This window comes from Cebus imitator, unplaced genomic scaffold, assembly GCF_001604975.1.
Source record: "Cebus imitator isolate Cc_AM_T3 unplaced genomic scaffold, Cebus_imitator-1.0 Scaffold292, whole genome shotgun sequence".
NCBI lineage: Eukaryota > Metazoa > Chordata > Mammalia > Primates > Cebidae > Cebus > Cebus imitator.
Genome location: NW_016107607.1, coordinates 2,905,333 through 2,923,704, shown reverse-complemented (window position 1 = coordinate 2,923,704; position 18,372 = coordinate 2,905,333). Strand labels below are relative to the sequence as shown.

The 18,372-nt window shown below is 39.4% G+C and overlaps 1 protein-coding gene across 7 annotated transcripts in view; it reads right to left on the bottom strand.

The window, feature by feature from the left end:
- Positions 1 to 4,092: 4,092 nt before the first annotated feature.
- Positions 4,093 to 18,372, bottom strand: part of DCX (doublecortin) — a 116,280-nt gene continuing 102,000 nt past the window's right edge. For all 7 annotated transcript variants that reach the window (XM_037729090.1, XM_017502151.2, XM_037729093.1 and 4 more), the window contains one exon: positions 4,093 to 12,089. In XM_037729090.1, the coding sequence (XP_037585018.1) occupies positions 12,033 to 12,089 (57 nt within the window). In that variant the 3' untranslated portion in view covers positions 4,093 to 12,032. The remainder of the gene's footprint in view (positions 12,090 to 18,372) is intronic.

Here is an 18,372-nt window from a genome sequence, read left to right as displayed (position 1 = left end):
GTTTATAAAGGCCCTTCCACCTTTGACATTCTGCAATTCTATATGCACTTGCTCGTTACCAAGGATAGTAAATAATGATACCTAATTTAGAATTCTGGGAGTTATCCCTCTCTTCTATGGGGTAAATATTTTTTAAATCACCCAGAGTTGTGCCAGTGGGGAAAAGGAAGAGGGATTGCAACAAATCAAGCCAAGTCTTCTTGATTGGAGAGAATCAACAGCCTCTGGGATTCAAAGAGAAATCATCTGCTTACTCATGCCTCTCTCTCTGAAGCAGTCAAGCTTGATGTAATCAGATGATCTGAAAGACCTTTTTGAGTGTTGAAAAGTGGACATTAGAAGTAGCAGGTGCAACACCTTTCCCACAGTAACAAGGGAATCCAGGAGAGGAGGTCTAGACAAGTTGACAAGGAAACCTGGAGAAAGCCTCTCCCTGAAAGGAATCCTATTTTCCAAGCCCTCGATGTGGATGCATGGCCTGAAAACGGATGTTTTCTGATTTGTGAGTGTATTTATATAAATTCTGTTTTTAGGAAGATATAAAAAGTAAATCACATAAACTGATATGCTTAACAAATCACCTTTATTTGGAAAAGGAAAAAAAATTACATAAGTTACATAAGATCAGGACTGCCCTGGAAAGTTCAGGATAGAAAATTGCCAGTTTTTCTCCATGTTTGGGTTTGTTTTTCTTATAAATATGCCCCAAGTTCCATTGCTGGTAGGTTTTGGCAATATCTGAGATTTAGACAGGTGGACAGAATGTGGAAGGGCATTCAGAGGGTATTTTTCTAGGCAGGGAAAGAAGGGTAGACTCTGTCAGCAAGAGTGAAGTGTGAATGAGCATTGCATAGCAAGAGCTGAAGTCATGGGAGGAGGTGCATGAGAAGCTACTGGGCTGTCCAGAGCAGAGGCCCAGGTCTGGGAACAGGAAAACTCAGGCCAAGTTGCTCAAGTCAGGGTTTTCTCTAACCATTTCCTCCCTACATCCAATGTGTACCTCAGATTCTGACAATTCTATATGGACAACTCCTTGCTCTTATTCCTCCTCTCTACCACCATTGCTCTGGCCTTAATTTAGAATCTGCTTTTGTCTCTATCTGGACAGCTTGCAACAGCTGTGAAGACCCTTTCCAGCATGTCTTTACCAGTGCAAGTTTCTTCTCAAGCTTGAAAAGGCTTTCTCTACAGAAACTAAATGTATAGAGATCTTACTGAAATTAACAGTCTCTAGAGTCTTTTTTCTCCTGGGAGAGATACAAACTCTGACCCAAATGGCCAAAGAGATCACATATGCTGCTTAAATTCTCACTGAGTCCTCACTGAAAAGGAAGTGGAATTCACAAGAGCAGAGGGGTCTCAAACTAGAGAGGGTCTCAGCTGCCTCTTGGAGAGCTTGTTAACACAGGAATCACTGAATCCCACACACAGAGTTTCTGATCCAGTATGTGGTGTGGGGCAGGGGTGTGTGTGGCCAAGGATGTGCATTTCTGACAAGTTCCTAGGTGATGCTGATGCACTGCTTACACTGTGTGGACCGAGGGAGGACAAAGGAAGAGAGGCTGAGGAAGGGAAGGGGCAAAGCTGAGGGGAGAGAAGGGAGATGGAGAGAAAACTGAATGCTTTCAGGAAGAACTTCCTTGAAATATCAAACACCTTTTTTCTTATAACTCAAACCATAGTGGTTTCTTGATTTCCCCATTTCTTTTAGTCTAAACCAGTGCTTACTAAACATATTGACCTCACAGAACATGAGAATTAAAAAAGAAAACAAAGGAATATAGATGTTATTTGAGACCCCTCCTAGGATTTGTCACTTTAAGCTTTGCCTAGTTAGGACATTCAAAAACAAATACCTATCTTCTACCATGACCAAAATTTCATATAAGGAAGAACATTTTTACCAAAAGTAAAAGTACATGATCTGTAAAGGTAGTTATTTAAATGAGTACATTTACTTCTATGAAAAAAGCATACTATATTGTCCTTAGTTTTCTCTTTGTGCCACAGTCTGGTGAAAACATTACAGCATTTGGGAACCACTGAGCTACACCACCCAAATTGTAATTCCCAGACAACTGCACTTTTGTTTTCCTCTCAGAACTGTGTATGCTGATCCTTTAACTCAGCCACCTCAGGTAATCATTAGTTCTCAGAGAGACTCTTGCTTTGGGGGCCACCTTTCATGCTATTGCCTCTATTTAGAGTGCTCACTGCCCACCTGGAAAGTTTTTAATCTGCTTTCAAATGCTCCATGAAGTTTTTCTGGACTTCATCTTCCTGGAGCAATCATTATTCCATCACTGGTATTCTCGTAGCACTTGCTTTTTTGCACTGGACTCATTTATATACAGGCCTGTCTTCACTAGGCTGGAACTCCCGGAGGCCTAGGTCCAAAGCCTAGCAATTGGCAGGGTACCTAGAACATACTGCTGTAGAGGCTGTAGAGGTCTTAATCAAAACCATGAAGAGGAGTTGGACTTGATTTAATGGTCAAAGAAATGAGACATTCGAAATTTTTTTTTATTGTAGTGAAAGACATAACATTGAATTTACCATCTTCACTATTTTTAAGTGTACAGGTCAGTTGTGTAAGTATATTTTCATGGTTGTGCAACAGATCTCTAGAACTTTTCCATCCTGTAACACAAACTCTATACCCGCTAAATACTGCTTCTCCGTTTACCCTCCCCAAGCCCTTGGTAACTACTTTTCTACTTTTTGTTTTTATGATTTTCAATATATTAGATACTTCATGTGAGCAGATCCTACAGTATTTGTCCTTTTGTGACCAAAATGATCTTTTAGAAAGAGTTTACTTGCAGGGGAGTTCAGGATAGACCAAGGTGGATGAAAGGGATGTCATGAGAAATCAGGGACAAGGAGAACCTGATGGTAATGGGGATAAAAACTGTCAGCAAGAGGTCTAGCCAGTCTGATTGTTGTATCCAACCTCTCGTTGGATTAGAAACACCAAGAAGTCCCATTTCCATCTACTTCCTTTGTCTCCACTAGAGTGATGGTCATGGAGACAGTTGATAAAATACTGCTTAGATGAAGGATACATAATCATCTTGGTCCTTGGGAGTGCCTAGGGGATGCTGGCATCATTGCTTCTCCAAAAATGGGTCAGCTGGGAGCTGCAGAGTTGGCCCTCACATAATTGTGATGTTGGTCAAACTGTTTCATAGAATCTCAGCCATCTGGTTTTTGTTTGTTTGTTTCTGAGATAGAGTCTTGCTCTGTCACGCAGGCTGGAGTGCAGTGGCACTATCTTGGCTCACTGCAACCTCCGCCTCCCTGGTTCAAGTGATTCTCCTGCCTCAGCCCCCCAAGTAGCTGGGATTACAGGCATGGTCCACCATGCCCAGCAAATTTTTGTATTTTTAGTAGAGACAGTGTTTCACCATGTTGGCCAGGCTGGTCTTGAACTCCTGACCTCAGGTGATTCACCCATCTCGGCCTCCCAAAGTGCTGGGATTATAGGTGTGAACCACCATGCCCAGACTCAGCCTCCTGTTTTCTATGTCCATTTCTCCCTCCCTCTCCATCAACCTCTTCCCAAGCCCAGTGCTTTGTGTTCGCTAGCCCATTAAAACTTGATCTGAGGAAACTATGTAATCAGTCATTTATGTCTGAGGGTAAATAGATCTATGTGTTTCCTCTCATAGAGAGTAGCTGCACTATCAGCCTATTGAGGAAGAGCAGCCACACTGTTAAGGAAATTGCATGAAACAGGTAGAGGTATTTTGGGAGACATGGAGTCTTTCTTGGGCCTCTGAAAACACGATACTAGAAGTCACTACCTGATAACACAGACTGACATTGGTCAAAGCATCTTATGCATAAAAAGAGGTCACGTTATTCCTGCTAAACTCTGGAGGGATATCTGATATCTCATTTGTTGCAAATGTGCTGGACTGATAATTATGGTGTTTCTATCACACATTAATTCTCAGCTTCCTCATCTGTAAATTAAGAGTTTGGACGAAATAATGTCCAAGTTTCCTGCCAGCTTGGACATTTTGTGGTTATATGATTATTGGGTCATGGTTTTATAAAAAAATAAAAAGAGAGAATGTCAGCCAGAAATATTGAAATCAAATTTTATTTTTGGAAAATGACATTACACACATCTTGCAAATGTACACAGAAATGAGAATGCGATGAAGAACAGAGCTTGAGAGCCAAAATGATTGCAAGAGCAGCTCTTTGGCTGCCCGGTATTGAATGCTGCAAATCTTCAGCATTCACAGTTCACAGCACCTTACACACATGGTGAACTTCTCTAGACAACCTTGAAGTCCTCTGATCCAAGAAAGCCCTCATTGAATTGCACAGGGGGTGAGGGAAAAGGGATATTACAGGCAAAGGAGATGAAAAGAGTCTGCTCCAGCTGGTTTATGGGGGCCTCACTAAACCTACCAGTCCACGTGGGGACAGCAAACCAAAAAGGAGAATGTCTCTTGAAATACTGCTTTTAAATCACAGCCTCAGAGTAGGTTAGGCATTACCTGGGACACTGATAGTAACGCATTTAAACTCAAGCCCTTGTTTTTTATCTGGCTGTAACTATTCTAAAAAGGTGGCTAAAATCATTAAATATCTGTTGTATTTCTCTCCTTTTTTCCTCTTTTTTCAAATTATTATTGGTTGCTGGTTAAGCAGGATCTTCTGAGTTCTCTAAATACCTCAAAACTGCTGTAGGGTTAAGGAACATCACTACCTACTGTCTTTGGATTACATGTGATTCTGAAAACTATTCAATTCTGTAATGTAATCAAATGGCCAAATACATCCCCAATTTGCCACTGAGTTTTATGTAAAGAGAAGTTGAGTCTTTGATTACAATGCTGTTCCTTGAGAAATGATCGATAACTGCTGAGAGATGGTTGAGAAATGCCTTTTCCCCACATTTTTGTCTGTTTGTTGTTTGCTGACTTTACTTGGCAAGAATTATTGGGCCTCAAATCAGATATTTACAACCGTAAGACACCTGGGAGCAGGGGGAGGGAGAGGGCAAGAGGGGTAGGAAGAAGGACTACAAAGAAGAATATATTCTTTTCAGAGGTTAAAATGAGTTATTTAAGAAATGTGATGTACAATACCATGCATTTATTCTCCAAAGCTAGTCACTAGCAAGCTAACGCCTCTAACACTACAACCACCAATTACAGCTGTTTTGCTACAGTTACTCAATTCTAACTACAGCTACAGGGCAGAAAGGGTGGGCTGTTTCCATTTTAAACTTTCTCCCTTTGAAAATGGCCGTAAAAGCATTTTCTGTACAAGTTTAATGGCACAAAAAGGTGATCAAAAACATTTTGAAGAACTTACCACACATGGGAAATGCAAAATTCAATCAAAACATGCATTAGTTGTATACAAGTCTTAAGGGATCATTGGCTTCAAGCTGCAATATATTACAGGACCATACATTGGAGACATTTTGGCATAACCTCTTACTTGCTCAAACCCCTTTCAGATAACTTATAAAGAAAAGTCATTGGAAATTTTGGCATTCCATATGGCATTGCCAAGCAGTGACATTTCCAAGGGCTTTGCACTCTGTTTAATAAATTAACACCTATAAGCTGGCTTCTTTAGGTCCACTGATTTCTCTTATATGGACTGCCTATTCAGTATCATGAACAGATGTTGTCAAGAGTAAATGTTTAGGTGAATCTAGTAATAGAAGGAAAAAATACATTTCAATTAAGCGAATATTTCTTTTTATAGTATAGATTTGCTAAATAATCTTTTCATTTAAATCAACTCCAATTGCCTGCCAGTTCAGTTGAAACAAGTCAACAGGTAGCAAGCCCCAAGCAAAATTATTATAGAGAGTTTAATGTGTAATGGTAAAATTTTAAGCAATTACTCCCCCACCCCCATCCAGCCAAAACAAATGACAGGATAAATTACCTGTGGTCTCTCATTATATTATATTGCAGCTTTTAAAATTATGGGCAGATCAAACAAAATCAATTATTAGTATTTAGCTGATATAAATCCATAGGTGGATTTTTCTGTTCAGCTGATTATTTCTCTGAGCACGCTTCACTGCTCCACGAAATGGCAGACTAAAACGGAACCACAAAGTATTCTGTACAGTGCTTGGAAGGCAAAGACCTAAAGATACATGAGCAATAAGGAAACTGCTTGTGAAGATCTGCTGAGACGGATTAAGAATGAAAATGGAGAGGAAGAATGGGCCAGGATCAGGTTGATTCCCACCAGCATACTTCTGACTGGACTGGGGTAGGACCAGGGCTGGTTGAATCTGGAAATAATTTATCATCAGTCCCAAGACAAAAATCATAGGCTAAGAAGAGGCACATGCCCAATGCCTAGACAGGGAGGAAGGAGAAAATACAAATAAAGGTAATGAGAGAGAGAGAGAGAGAGAGAGAAAACTGCACAGGACAAAGGATGGATGTTTGCATTGTGGAAAGAGAGAATGATAACATAGAGTATAAACTGAGAATATAGGAAACTAGACAGAGAAAGAAAAGTCAAAGAGACACACAAGAGGTAGAGTGGCAAAAAGCCATTGATTCCCTCAGGTTATTTACCCAGTAATGAGAAATACTAACGCCTTCAAGTCTTTGCCTTAGTTACAAGGTGACCTCTGTTGTGCCATCTGACCTCTCCCAACTAACCTGCCCTTCTGATCCAGAGCAGAAAGATGCCTTAATTCCCAAGTGGAATTTTATACTGCCCTAGTCCCAGGCATCCAAGGTAAGAAACACCTCTGATTCCAGAAGGTGTTGAAGCAAATAAACTAAGGGATTAAAAAATTAGTCTTGTCTGCTGGGCATGGTGGCTCACACCTATAATCCCAGTATTTTGGGAGGCAGAGGTGGGCAGATCACTTGAGGCCAGGAGATCAAGACCAGGCTGGCCAACATGGTGAAACCCCATCTCTACTAAAAATACAAAAAATTAGCTGGGCCTGGTGGCACACACCTGTAATCCCAGCTACTCGGGAGACTGAGGCAGGAGAATCGCTTCAACCTGGGAGGTGAAGGTCACAGTGAGCCAAGATTGCGCCACTGCACTCCAGCCTAGGAGACAGATCTGTCTAAACAACAACAAAAACAAGTTAGTCTTGTCAAATGACAGCCAATGTCACACTAACTAAGCCAAAGTGGGAGGTCTGCATAGCTCCTTAACAAGGAAACAAGGCAGGAAGCAACAGTAAGAGGCTGGGGGTAAAGACCACACTAGACCTTTGGAGATGAAAACAAGCTCTGGGGACCAGGCTTCAGAAGCAAGGGAGGGAAGGCACCTCTTCCTGAAGGGATAAGTGGGCCAACATTCCCATGTCCCACCCCAGATGAGCTCCAAAACACTTATGCTTTACTTTTGAAACCAGTCTGGGACTAAAGGCCAAAGCCCTTGATGCAGTGAGTGAAATACATGAGTAGGGTCTGGAAATGGATCCAAGTGGCCCTATATGGCCAAGGACAGGTTTCAATCCCTTTTTAAAAAACAGTACCTTTTATTTCTATAACAAACTGGACCACTATAAAAGAAGTCATTCAAACCACACTGTCTCAATTTTTCTATCTGAGGAAGTCTCTTGACACAGATGTTTCTGAGGTGGGTTGATCTTTGGGAACATTCCCATCAATGTGCTGGAGCTCATTTGGGGGATATAGGCATCCCTGTTCTCCTGTCCTAGGGATATGGATTTTTAAAAAATAAAAGTCATTTAGAATCAAATGTGTGGGGTGATTAGGAGCATCTGTACCCAGGGTATTGAAGGGACTAGAAACACAGACAAAATTTTGTTCAAGGTAAGCACTGGATTACTGGTTTAAGACTTAGATTAGGTGATTCTAAGAAGAATCTCAGGATTCCTTGCCTTCTTCAAATAGCTACATGTCCACTTTCAGGTTTCTTTGTTACTTGAGACTGGGGAGGAGAAGCAGAAAGGATAGAGAATTACCTGAGGATAGGGGTAAGCCCAGGAGGAGGTCTCTTAGAACTGTATTAATAAATACCCCCTTAGTTCCCAGGAAGAGACTTGCGGCAAAGAATACCACGTGTTTGGACCCTTTTGCCCTGGTTTCTGCTGTGGAAGGCCACAGGAGCAGTGTACACAGGAAGATGGGAAGAGTGTATAGAGCACACAGCTTGCTATTTTGGTGCAAACACAGAAGCCAATGTTTAACATCAACCAGGGTACATTTTAGTCACAAAGCCCCTTGCTTATACCTAGAAATTGTCTCCATCAGAGCAGGATGGCTTTGGGGACATTGTGGATAAGTGCAACCACAGCAAGACCAGGTTATTTTCTCTAGTTCATCTCACTCCCATATTCTAAAAGAAATCACTGCCAGTGAATGGTAGCCACATTAGTTTTTTAAAATGTTGAAAAGCCATCTCAGAAAGTAAGGATAAACAAAGCTATATTCCCCTATTTCTTTCTCTACTCTGGAAATAAGAAACATTTCCCTCAGCCTGGAAAGACCAACCATTATGAGATGACACGAGGTGAGCTGACAGGGAAAACCAGTCTTCCTCCATTCCATTTTGGCAAGGTAAGAATTCAGGGGGCTATTCACAAGGCTCCTCAAGATGGAGTTGTGCTCCCCTGAATCAGACGGACAGGGCCAAGGACCCCATTGTTCCTACTGGCCCTTGATGCCTCCCTCTCTTCAAGGACATCTGCAACCCATGCAGATAGGAACCATGTGAGTGCAGGGAAAAGGGGCCGTATTAGGTTGCTGAGTGGATTTCCCACTGAGATGAGGACAGCAGCATATGGCTCCAAGATGCAACATGACCCTGGGAAAGAATTCTCAGGAGCCTAGTAGAAAGCAATACTGCTTAGTGGGAAAAGGCCCTGGAATAAGAGCCAGGAGATGTGGGTTCTAATCCCAATCCTGCCCCAGCCAGCTCTGTGACCTTGGGGAAATTACTTTACCTCTGTGTCTTGGTTTCCTGGCCTGAAGAATGATAAATTTGGAGTAAAGGAGTAGATGATGTGATCTTAAGGTTCCTTCCAGCTAGAAAACGCTATGATTCAATCTAGGCTAATACTAAAGTCCATAAGGACACAAAGCAGTCATGCTAATGGCTATCCTTTCCAAAACAGTGAAGAGAAAAGGAGCTTTTCTCTCAGCTTACCCCTAGTTAACACTACTTATGAAGTTAGTTGTTCAGCCCAGCCCCCATATATACATTTCCCCTTCTTTGTCCCTATTTCTATTTCTGTAGGGAAGAAAAATCAGGAGGTAGGAACAAGCAAGAGATGGATTGTGTGTGTGTGTGTGTATGTGTGTGTGTGTGTGTGTGTGTGTGAGGGAGAAGTATAGGGACTGGTGGCAAATGCTTGCTGACTTAATGGTTGCTGACTGCAGAAATTAACACAATGGGACTTGAGTGGTAAAATTGGATTGGGTAAAATTAGGAGTGAATGACAGGGGTGGAGGAGCTCAGTTACACACACAAAAAAATAAATTTGCCTTGAAAAATGGTCCAATTTAAAATGTAATTAACTATTGGAAACCTGATTTTTGGACTACACCAAGCCCCATCCCCTGCCCCCTCCAAAATGGCAGTAAAGAAACATTTCCTTATAGTTGATTAAAAGTAAGATGGAAAATGCACTATTGTTATTGAAGATTGTTGGTTCAAAGGTTATCCCAAAGAAAATATGTCCATTTAGTATTTTCTAATAGTACATACATCACAATCAAGGAAATGCTCAGAGAGCTAGTGTGAGGTCCAGACATAAGGAAATCTGGATTCTTCCTCGGGTTCTGCTGTTAACCAGCCTCCATTTCCTCATCTTAAAATAAAGATGTTGGACTAAATGAGACCTAAAGTGAGACTGTGGGTGGAGTCGTTGGGGGGTGGGATCTGGCCTGAAGTTCAAAAGTAGGCCTCCTACCGTTCTTTATGCCCACACCCCTAAACCAAGTATCACTTTTCCCCAATTAACTATGAAATGTTCTGGGAGGCACTAAGAAAACCCTGAGCTTCTAGAAAGAAATAGGGGCTAAGTAAAATGGGCTCATTAATGGTTTTGAATGGGTCTACAAATAAAGGTGGGGGGCAAAAAGAAATTCTCATCATTTCGGGTTCTTCAATGACCAATTTCACCAGAAACAAGTACTCCATCATCTCACTTTTCCTGAACCAAAAATGTTTCTGGTAGCTATAGACATCTGAAACTTGTCTAGGGGCATCTGAGCTACCCCTACCACCACTGGGTTCCCCCCTACACAGTGCATAACAGCAGTGCCACCAAGTTGCCACCAATCCATTACAGGGGTGTCCTGTAGTATTTCCTAATTGTGAAGCAGGTGCAGATGCAGACACACACACACACACACACACACACACATGCACCACCCCCTCCCACCACCGCCACACATACACACAGCAAGCTCATTCCATTTAGAGTGGAGGAACAACTGCAAGCCATTCAGTAGCCAAAGAGCAGCTTGGCTTCGAATGCTGTGCCTTTCAAAATATCTGCACAATTACAAAGAAATAAGGAAATCTTCATATCTGCTAAAAGCAAACACAGAATTGGCATGCATGGCCTTCACTTAAATTTAGTTGTCTTTGCTATTATGGGCTACGATTACAGAAAAAAAGCAGTGTTATAAACCTGTATCTCAAATGACTGAGAACTATTTCAAATGATCAGTCCTTAGTAAAGAGAAATCCTTTCTAATGTTAAAGACAAGTGAAAGATTTCTGTGTCTTCAGTATGAAATATTAGGATTATAGATAAAAAGAGTTGCTTAAAATATCCTGTAACATTTCATTTAAGATATAATTAGAATGTCTGGTCCACATTGAAATTATTAATGCAAGCATAACTGTTAAAAAGCTATCAAAAACTGATTCTATTGAATTGGCCTCTGCTATTCATTTTGTTTTCTCCTGGAGGTTACTGTTTGGCAGTGACAGCATAATTTCTAAACTACATTATTATTCTGCTTTTTTTTTGGTAAATTTTCTTCACGTGTTTTTTAGACAAAAGAAAAGTCACCAGTTTACAAAAAAAGGAGCCCGAAGAGTTTGCTCCTGAAATACAGACATGAGTTTTTATAAAAAGGATATTGATTTCTTGCTATAAAAAGAGACTGAAAGGTGTCAGACCTGAAAACAAATTCTCACAGTGTTTTCAGTGTTGGCTGTTAACAAGGCATTCAATAGAACAGAGATAGATGGATACCATACAGTTCATGTAATCATGTGGTATGTTAGACAGCCTCCTAGAGGAATCAGGTATATGAAATCCCTTACTCCAAACTCTTATCAATTGTTGATTGATTCCAAATTGCCTCAGTGGGGAGATTGACCAGGAATTCACTGTGCTTTATAAACTCTTCTGAAATGTCTGCAGTATTTTCCAATTCTGCCTATTCTCTTTTAGTTAACCCAGCACGAGGAGCCTAAGCATCTGGTGTCACAATTTTAAGTTGCTGGTATTTCTCCCCACTGACAGCCAGAATTGGTGCTGGACAACAAACCCAGGCCTCAATCAGAAGTGAAGAGCAAGGCTGGGGAGTTGCCTTGCTGTCCTTCCATGGTCCTCCACCATTCTTGAGATCCAGAGAAAAGGGGCACTTGTGTTTGTCATTCTTGGATCTGCTAATGAGCTTTTATTCCCACACAAACATTTTAAGTGTTGTATATGTAAACAGCCCTCTACAGGAGGAAGACCGTATGGGCAAAATGAGACAGGGCAAAAATAACGCAGGCACCTAAGCTTTCCATTAAAAGGTCATGGACTAGCACATTTTGCATTTCTGGAAGGTTGCCCCAAAGGATGGTAATCAATCTATCTCTCATAATTGGTAACTGTGGATCAGTGGCCCAGAGGAGAAATCACAGGAAAATAAACCCAACATATTACAGTGTGTTTTTCAAAATAACAACAACAACAACAACAAAATAAAACTTGAAAGCACCAATAGCCCTGTTGGACACTTGAGCAGAAGTACCCTACTATAATGATAGGCTTGGATTTGTACTCTGGACTCTGAGAACTCTCCCCTCCTTTACATGGAATCGCCAAGCGAGTCCGAGTCATCCAAGGACAGAGGCAGGTACAAGTCCTATAAGAAGAGAAGAGACAAAGTTAATTCTCCTTTTCTTGATATCTTGAGCTCTGGAGTGGCTGTTTTAGGTTTTTTATTCATATTTTCTTTAATTTTTACATTTTAATTATAGATTCACAGGAAGCTGAAAAAAAAGTATAGGGAGGTACCCTTTTACTAATATACCCTTCACTCAATTTTCCCTAATGGTACCATCTTGCAGCTTAACATGCAATAATTTGTGTGTGAGGTGTGTATGTGTGTGTGTGTAGTCCTGTGCAATTTTATCATGTGTGTATATTTGTGTGACCATCACCATAGTCAAGATATGGAACTGTACCTTCACCACAAGGCCCCCTTGTGCTACCCCATTAGAGCTCCATCCAACCCTCCCCTCATCCCTGAGCCCTGGCAACCAATAATCTGTTTCCTATCTGTGTAATTTTAGAATTTCAAGAATGTTATATGAATGAAACCATACAGTATATACCATTTGGGATTGGCTGTTTTCATTCAGCATAATTCCCTGGAGACTCGTGTAAGCCATTATGTATCAAGAGTTTGCTCCTTTATGTTGCTGAGCAATATTCTACGGTATAGATGTACCACAGTTTGTTTAGCCACTCACCTGCTGAAGCACACGTTGAATGATTGAAGTTTTGGGCTATTGCAAGTAAAGCTGCTGTAAACATTCCTATACTGTATAAGTTTGTGTGTGATCATACATTTTCATTTCTTTGGGACAGACACTCAGGAGTAAAATTGCTGAGTCATATGGTAATTGCATGTTCAGTTTTGTAAGGAATGCCATATTGCTTTCCAGTGTGGCAGTACCATTTACAGTCTCACCTCCCAACAGCAAAGTATTAGTAATTCAGTTTCTCCACATCCTCTCCAATATTGATGTTTTCACTATTTTTTTTTATTTTACTCATTCTTGTGGATTTGTGCTGATATCTCATTGTGGTTATAATTTACATTTCCCTGGTGGCTAATGATATTTAACATCTTTTCATGTGCTTAGTTTTCAGCTGTATTTCTTCCTCAATGAAATGTTTCTTCATGATTTTATTCATTTCTGAATTAGATTTTTTTCTTACTGGTAAGTTTTAACAGTTATTTTACATTCTTTAAATAAGCCTTTAATTAGATATTGGGTTGCAAATATTTTCTTGTCTTTATCTTGTCTTTTCACATCTTCACACCTTTTGCAGGGTCTTTGACAGAGCAAACATTTTTAATTTTGATGAGGTCCAATTTACCCAATTTATCAGTTTTTAATTTATGGATTTTACTTTTGTTGTCAAATCTAAGAATTCTTCCTCCCCATCACCTACATGTGGCTTTCTCCCCCTGCTATCCCCCCCCAGCTCCCCACCCCCCACCGTCCCTCCCCTATCTCCCCCCAACTGACCCCAGTGTGTAGTGCTCCCCTCCCTTTGTCCATGTGCTCTCATCGTTCAACACCCTCCTATGAGTGAGAACATGCGGTGTTTGATCTTCTGCTACTCTGTCAGTTTGCTGATAATGATGGTTTCCAGGTTCATCCATGTCCCCACAAAGGACCCAAACTCATCGTTTTTGATGGCTGCATAATATTCCATGGTGTATATGTGCCACATTTTCCCTATCCAGGACACTTCTATTTGTTTGTTGCCTATGGATATTCAGCTGCTCCAGCAGCATTTATTGAAAAGACTTGTCTTTCCTCCATTGACTGACATTTGCACCCTTGTCAAAATCTGTTGTGAATACATATGTAGTTTCATTTCAATCTTCCAGAGAATTTTCAGGCCCTGAATAAATGATAGCTGGGAAAATGTACCACATCTACCTACTTTCAACTTATTTTCTGATGCTTCTAGGAGTTGGGATTCCTGGATCCAATACTGCCCCAAGCCTTATCTCTGTCTTGAGGAGATGGTGGACTGGAGATGACATGGCACTGATTTTTCCCATTGCTCCAAGTGCTTTATTTGAAGATCCTTGTGATTTCTCAATCTATGGTCTAAATTCATGGTTTTTAACTCTCTCCCTCTCTTTCTCTTCCTTCCTGCCTCTCTCTCCCCCTTTAAATCCTCTATTCAAATTAAATCTTGCATGGAAGCCCAATACATGGCAAAATCTCACTCAGTTCTACCCTTCTCATCTTCCGCAAATGGAACACAATATGAAAATCACATTTTCTCCATACATGCTATCGGCAAGATACCAAAGAGAACTGGAAAACACAGAATCAATTCCGTAGCTACTTTACAGCACCCTCAACCCCACTGCCTTGCCACTGCTTTAGTATCATAAGGACAAGAACTTCAGTAGAGGATTGTTCAATAAAATTGGAGAACACAGCTTCTCCTTAAGGTGGAGACAAAAGCAGAAATGAGGAAGAGGGACAAGAGTGGAGGGGAGAAGGACTTATTTATCTAACATTGAGAATTTATCTAACATTGGAAATGCTTTTTGCTGAGAAAGAAGTGACAGGAAAACTTGTAGGTACCTTAGAATGAAAAGAGGAGTAAAGCATAATCAGAAACCTAAGGTTTAGTCCTGGATAATTAATGCTATGACACTGAACAAGCCTTTGAGTATTGGTTTCTTTATCAGTGAACAATATGTAAGGTTTCTTCCAGCTCTGAGACTATAATTTGGGAGTCCTAAAGGAATATTGAATGATTAAAAAACACAACAAAGGCAACTACAGCTAATACACTCAGGTCTCGTCAACCTACCATTCCTTCACTGTAAGTCAGGGGTTGGCAAATTTTTCTGTAAAAGGTTAGATAGTAAATATTTTAAATTTTCTTTGCTGGTCACATGTGGTCTCTGTCACACATTCTTCAATGTTTGTTTGGATTTTGCTCTTTTACAACCCTTTAAATATGTAAAAAACATATTTTAGATTGGGGGGGGTCATCCATGCAGAAATAACCAAGGCACAGGCAGGATTCAGCATCCCTGTTCAAAACTACCCAACAAAAGTTTCTTAGAAAACTGATAAACAGGTAGGATGTACAATACCAAGGAAATACTAGAAATGCAACAAATATTTGTAAAATGGAATTGAGGCAAAGTGGCATACAAAGTAGTTGCATCTCTGAAGGGATTAATTCTGAAGTACGGGAGTAAAGTGAACATAGTCAGAAGTATCTTTGAGCTCTGGACTTCCAGAAAGGTGGCATAAGACCCTCTGAAAATCTGTTCCTCAAAAAATGCAGTAACACTGGAAAAATTGTCAAAATTAACTTTTTCAGGACTCTAAAAATTAACCAAAAACTTGCAACAGTCCAAACAGTGTTGAAGAAAAACTGATGAATCCTGTAAAAATACTAAGATTTTTGGTGTTTCGACTTGCCCTATTTCCATCTTCCCTCTCTCCAGCTCCATGGTAGCTTTGAAAAACAGTCACAACTACAGTACCTGTGAAAAACAGCAACCTAGTAGTTACTAGAGGATGCAGTTGGGGATTTGGAGCTCCCCAAATAACCCATTCCCAGAGAATTGTCACTCTTTGGCCTGTGCGGTAGCTCCCTGGAAACTCCCATTTGCCAGGTTCTTCTTTTTTTAACCTGACTCAGAGCACACTCTCTGAACAGCCTTTTCAAGGGACATTGATCAGTTGCAATTGTTTAAAAATTGTAGCTGTATGAGGAGGAGGGCAAAAGTTGCGGCAAATCAAGCTGCTGAAAACCTTAAAAGGAATAATGTGTCTATAGGGATAATAGACGTAGAATAATATACCTATAGGGATCTTTGAAAAGCTCAGACATATTCCTGGGAATCTAGAAGGCCAGGCACAAGTTCAGGACTGGGTGTATTCTTAGAAAAGAAATGAGATGGCCCTAATCTCTCCACACTGGCTAACCCTGAGGCCCTGTCCAAGCAGCAAGAGAATGCTAAGGTGGAGTTGTAAAGTGCCTGGCAGAGCGTTGAAATCATGTCCCAACACAGGAACAGAGCCCCTCGGCAAAGGCTTGGAGTCTTACTGGATCAAGGCATTTAAGGAAAGCAAACAAAATTATCTTTTTCATTCAAAATTATCATTATCACAAATAAAGAAGAAATTAAAGCATTCCCAGATAGACACAAAAAATTCATTGCTAGCAGACCTGTCCGCAGAAGAATACAAAGAGAATCATCCACAGAGAAATTAAAGGATACTTGAAAGTAATTCAAATCCACATAACTAAAAGAATAGTAAATGTGTAAGCAAACACAAAAGTCAGTACAAATTTATTTTCGTAACTCTTTCTTTTTTAAAAAATAAATTTTACTGTGTATATTTGAAGTTTGCAACATGATGTTATGGGATACATATAGATAGTAAAGTAGTTACTATAGTAAAACAAATAGTTTTTTTTTTTTTCTTGCTGACAAGAGCAGCTAAAATCTACTTACTCCCTAATACAATTTTATTACCTATAGTCCTCATATTTTACATTATATCTCTAGATGTGTTCATCCTACACATCTGCTACTTTGGATCCTTTAACCTGTCTCCTTATTTCTTCCCCTTCTGTCCCCAGCTGCTGGTAGCCTCTGTTTTATTCTCCATCTCTATATATTTGACCTTTATTTTTAGATCCCACAATGAGGTCATAAAATATTTTTCTTTCTGTGTCTGGCTTATTTCAAAAGACAACTACATGAACCAGTAATTATAAGAATCTGTTGATGAACTTATTATGTATAAAGATGTAATTTGTATGTCAGTAAGAGAACAAAGGAGAGGGAAAGAAACAGAGGTATGCTACAGAAAAATTTTTATATACAATTTAAATCAAGTTTGTATTAATCTTAAATAGTGTATTAAAATGTGAATTGTAATCCACAAGGAAACCGCTAAAAAAATTACTCAAAATAAAATTAGTAGAAATACAACAAGGGAATTAAAATGGTGCACTAGAAAAATACATTTAACACATAAAAGGCAAGCACTGAGTAATGAACAAAAAATGATATATGCAGAAAATAGCAAAATGGTAGATGTAATTTCTACTTTACCAGTAATTATATTAAACATAAGTAGGTAAAGCAATCCAATTAAAGGCAGAGACTGCAAAATAGATTTTTAAAAACATGATCCAACTCTATGCTGTTTAAAAGAGAAACAATCTAGAATCAAACTCACAAATATGTTGAAAGCAAAATGATGGAAAAATATTTACCATGCAGTCAATAACTAGAAGAGAGCTAGAATTGCTATACTGATGTCAGAAAAAAATAGACTGTAAGACAAAAATTATTACTAGAGACAAAGAAAAACATTTTATAATGATAAAAAGAGTCAATATATCCAGAAAACATAAATATAAATATTTATGTATCTTAACAGAGTACCAGAATACATGAAGCAAAAACTGTTGGAATTGAAAGTAGAAATAATTCAAGTATATTAGTTGAATACTTAAATATCCCACTTTCAATAATGGGTAGAACAACTAGATAGAAGACCAACGAGTGAATAGAGGACTTGAACAATACTATAAACAAATACACATCTATGGAATACTCTATCCAACGAGAGCAGAATACATATTCTTTTCAAGTGCCCATGGAACATTCTCCAGGATAGATCATATGGTAGGCCATAAAACAATTCTCAATAAATTTAAAAGGATTTAAATGATACAAATTATATTCTTTGGCTACAGTGGAATTAAATTAGAAACAATAATGGAAAGATATTCAGGAAATTTATATATGTGTTAAAATTAAACAGCACATTGATGAGTAACCAGTGAGTCAAAAATGAAATCACAAGAAAAATTAGAAAATACCTTGAGATAAAGGAAAATGAAATCACAACACACCAAAACTTATAGGATGCAGCTAAAGCAGTTTTCAGAGAGAAATTTATATGAAATGTTTCAGATATGCTAGCCCATAGAAACAGAACTGATGGTTGGCTGCCAGAGGTTGGATTGAAGGGGAAGGGGCTGTGACTGCTAACAGGTAAGGGGTTTATTTTGCGGGTGATGAATATATTTTAAAAGTAGATAGTGGCATACTAAATTACGTTAAAAACCACCAAATTGTACACTTTAGAGGAGTGACTTCTATACTATGTGAATTATCTCAATAAGCTGTTATTTTTTAAAGTACCTTTGAAAATCCTTTATATTGACAATTAAATACTGTTTATGTCACTTCTGAAAATGCAGCCATATACAGCAATATGCTTGTGTGTGTGTATGCATATATACGTACATAGTGATATTCAGGACGTAATGACATGTACAAATGTAAGAGACAGTTTTATAGTTGTTTGCTCTATTACTATGTTGTGACTATTGATGCATTC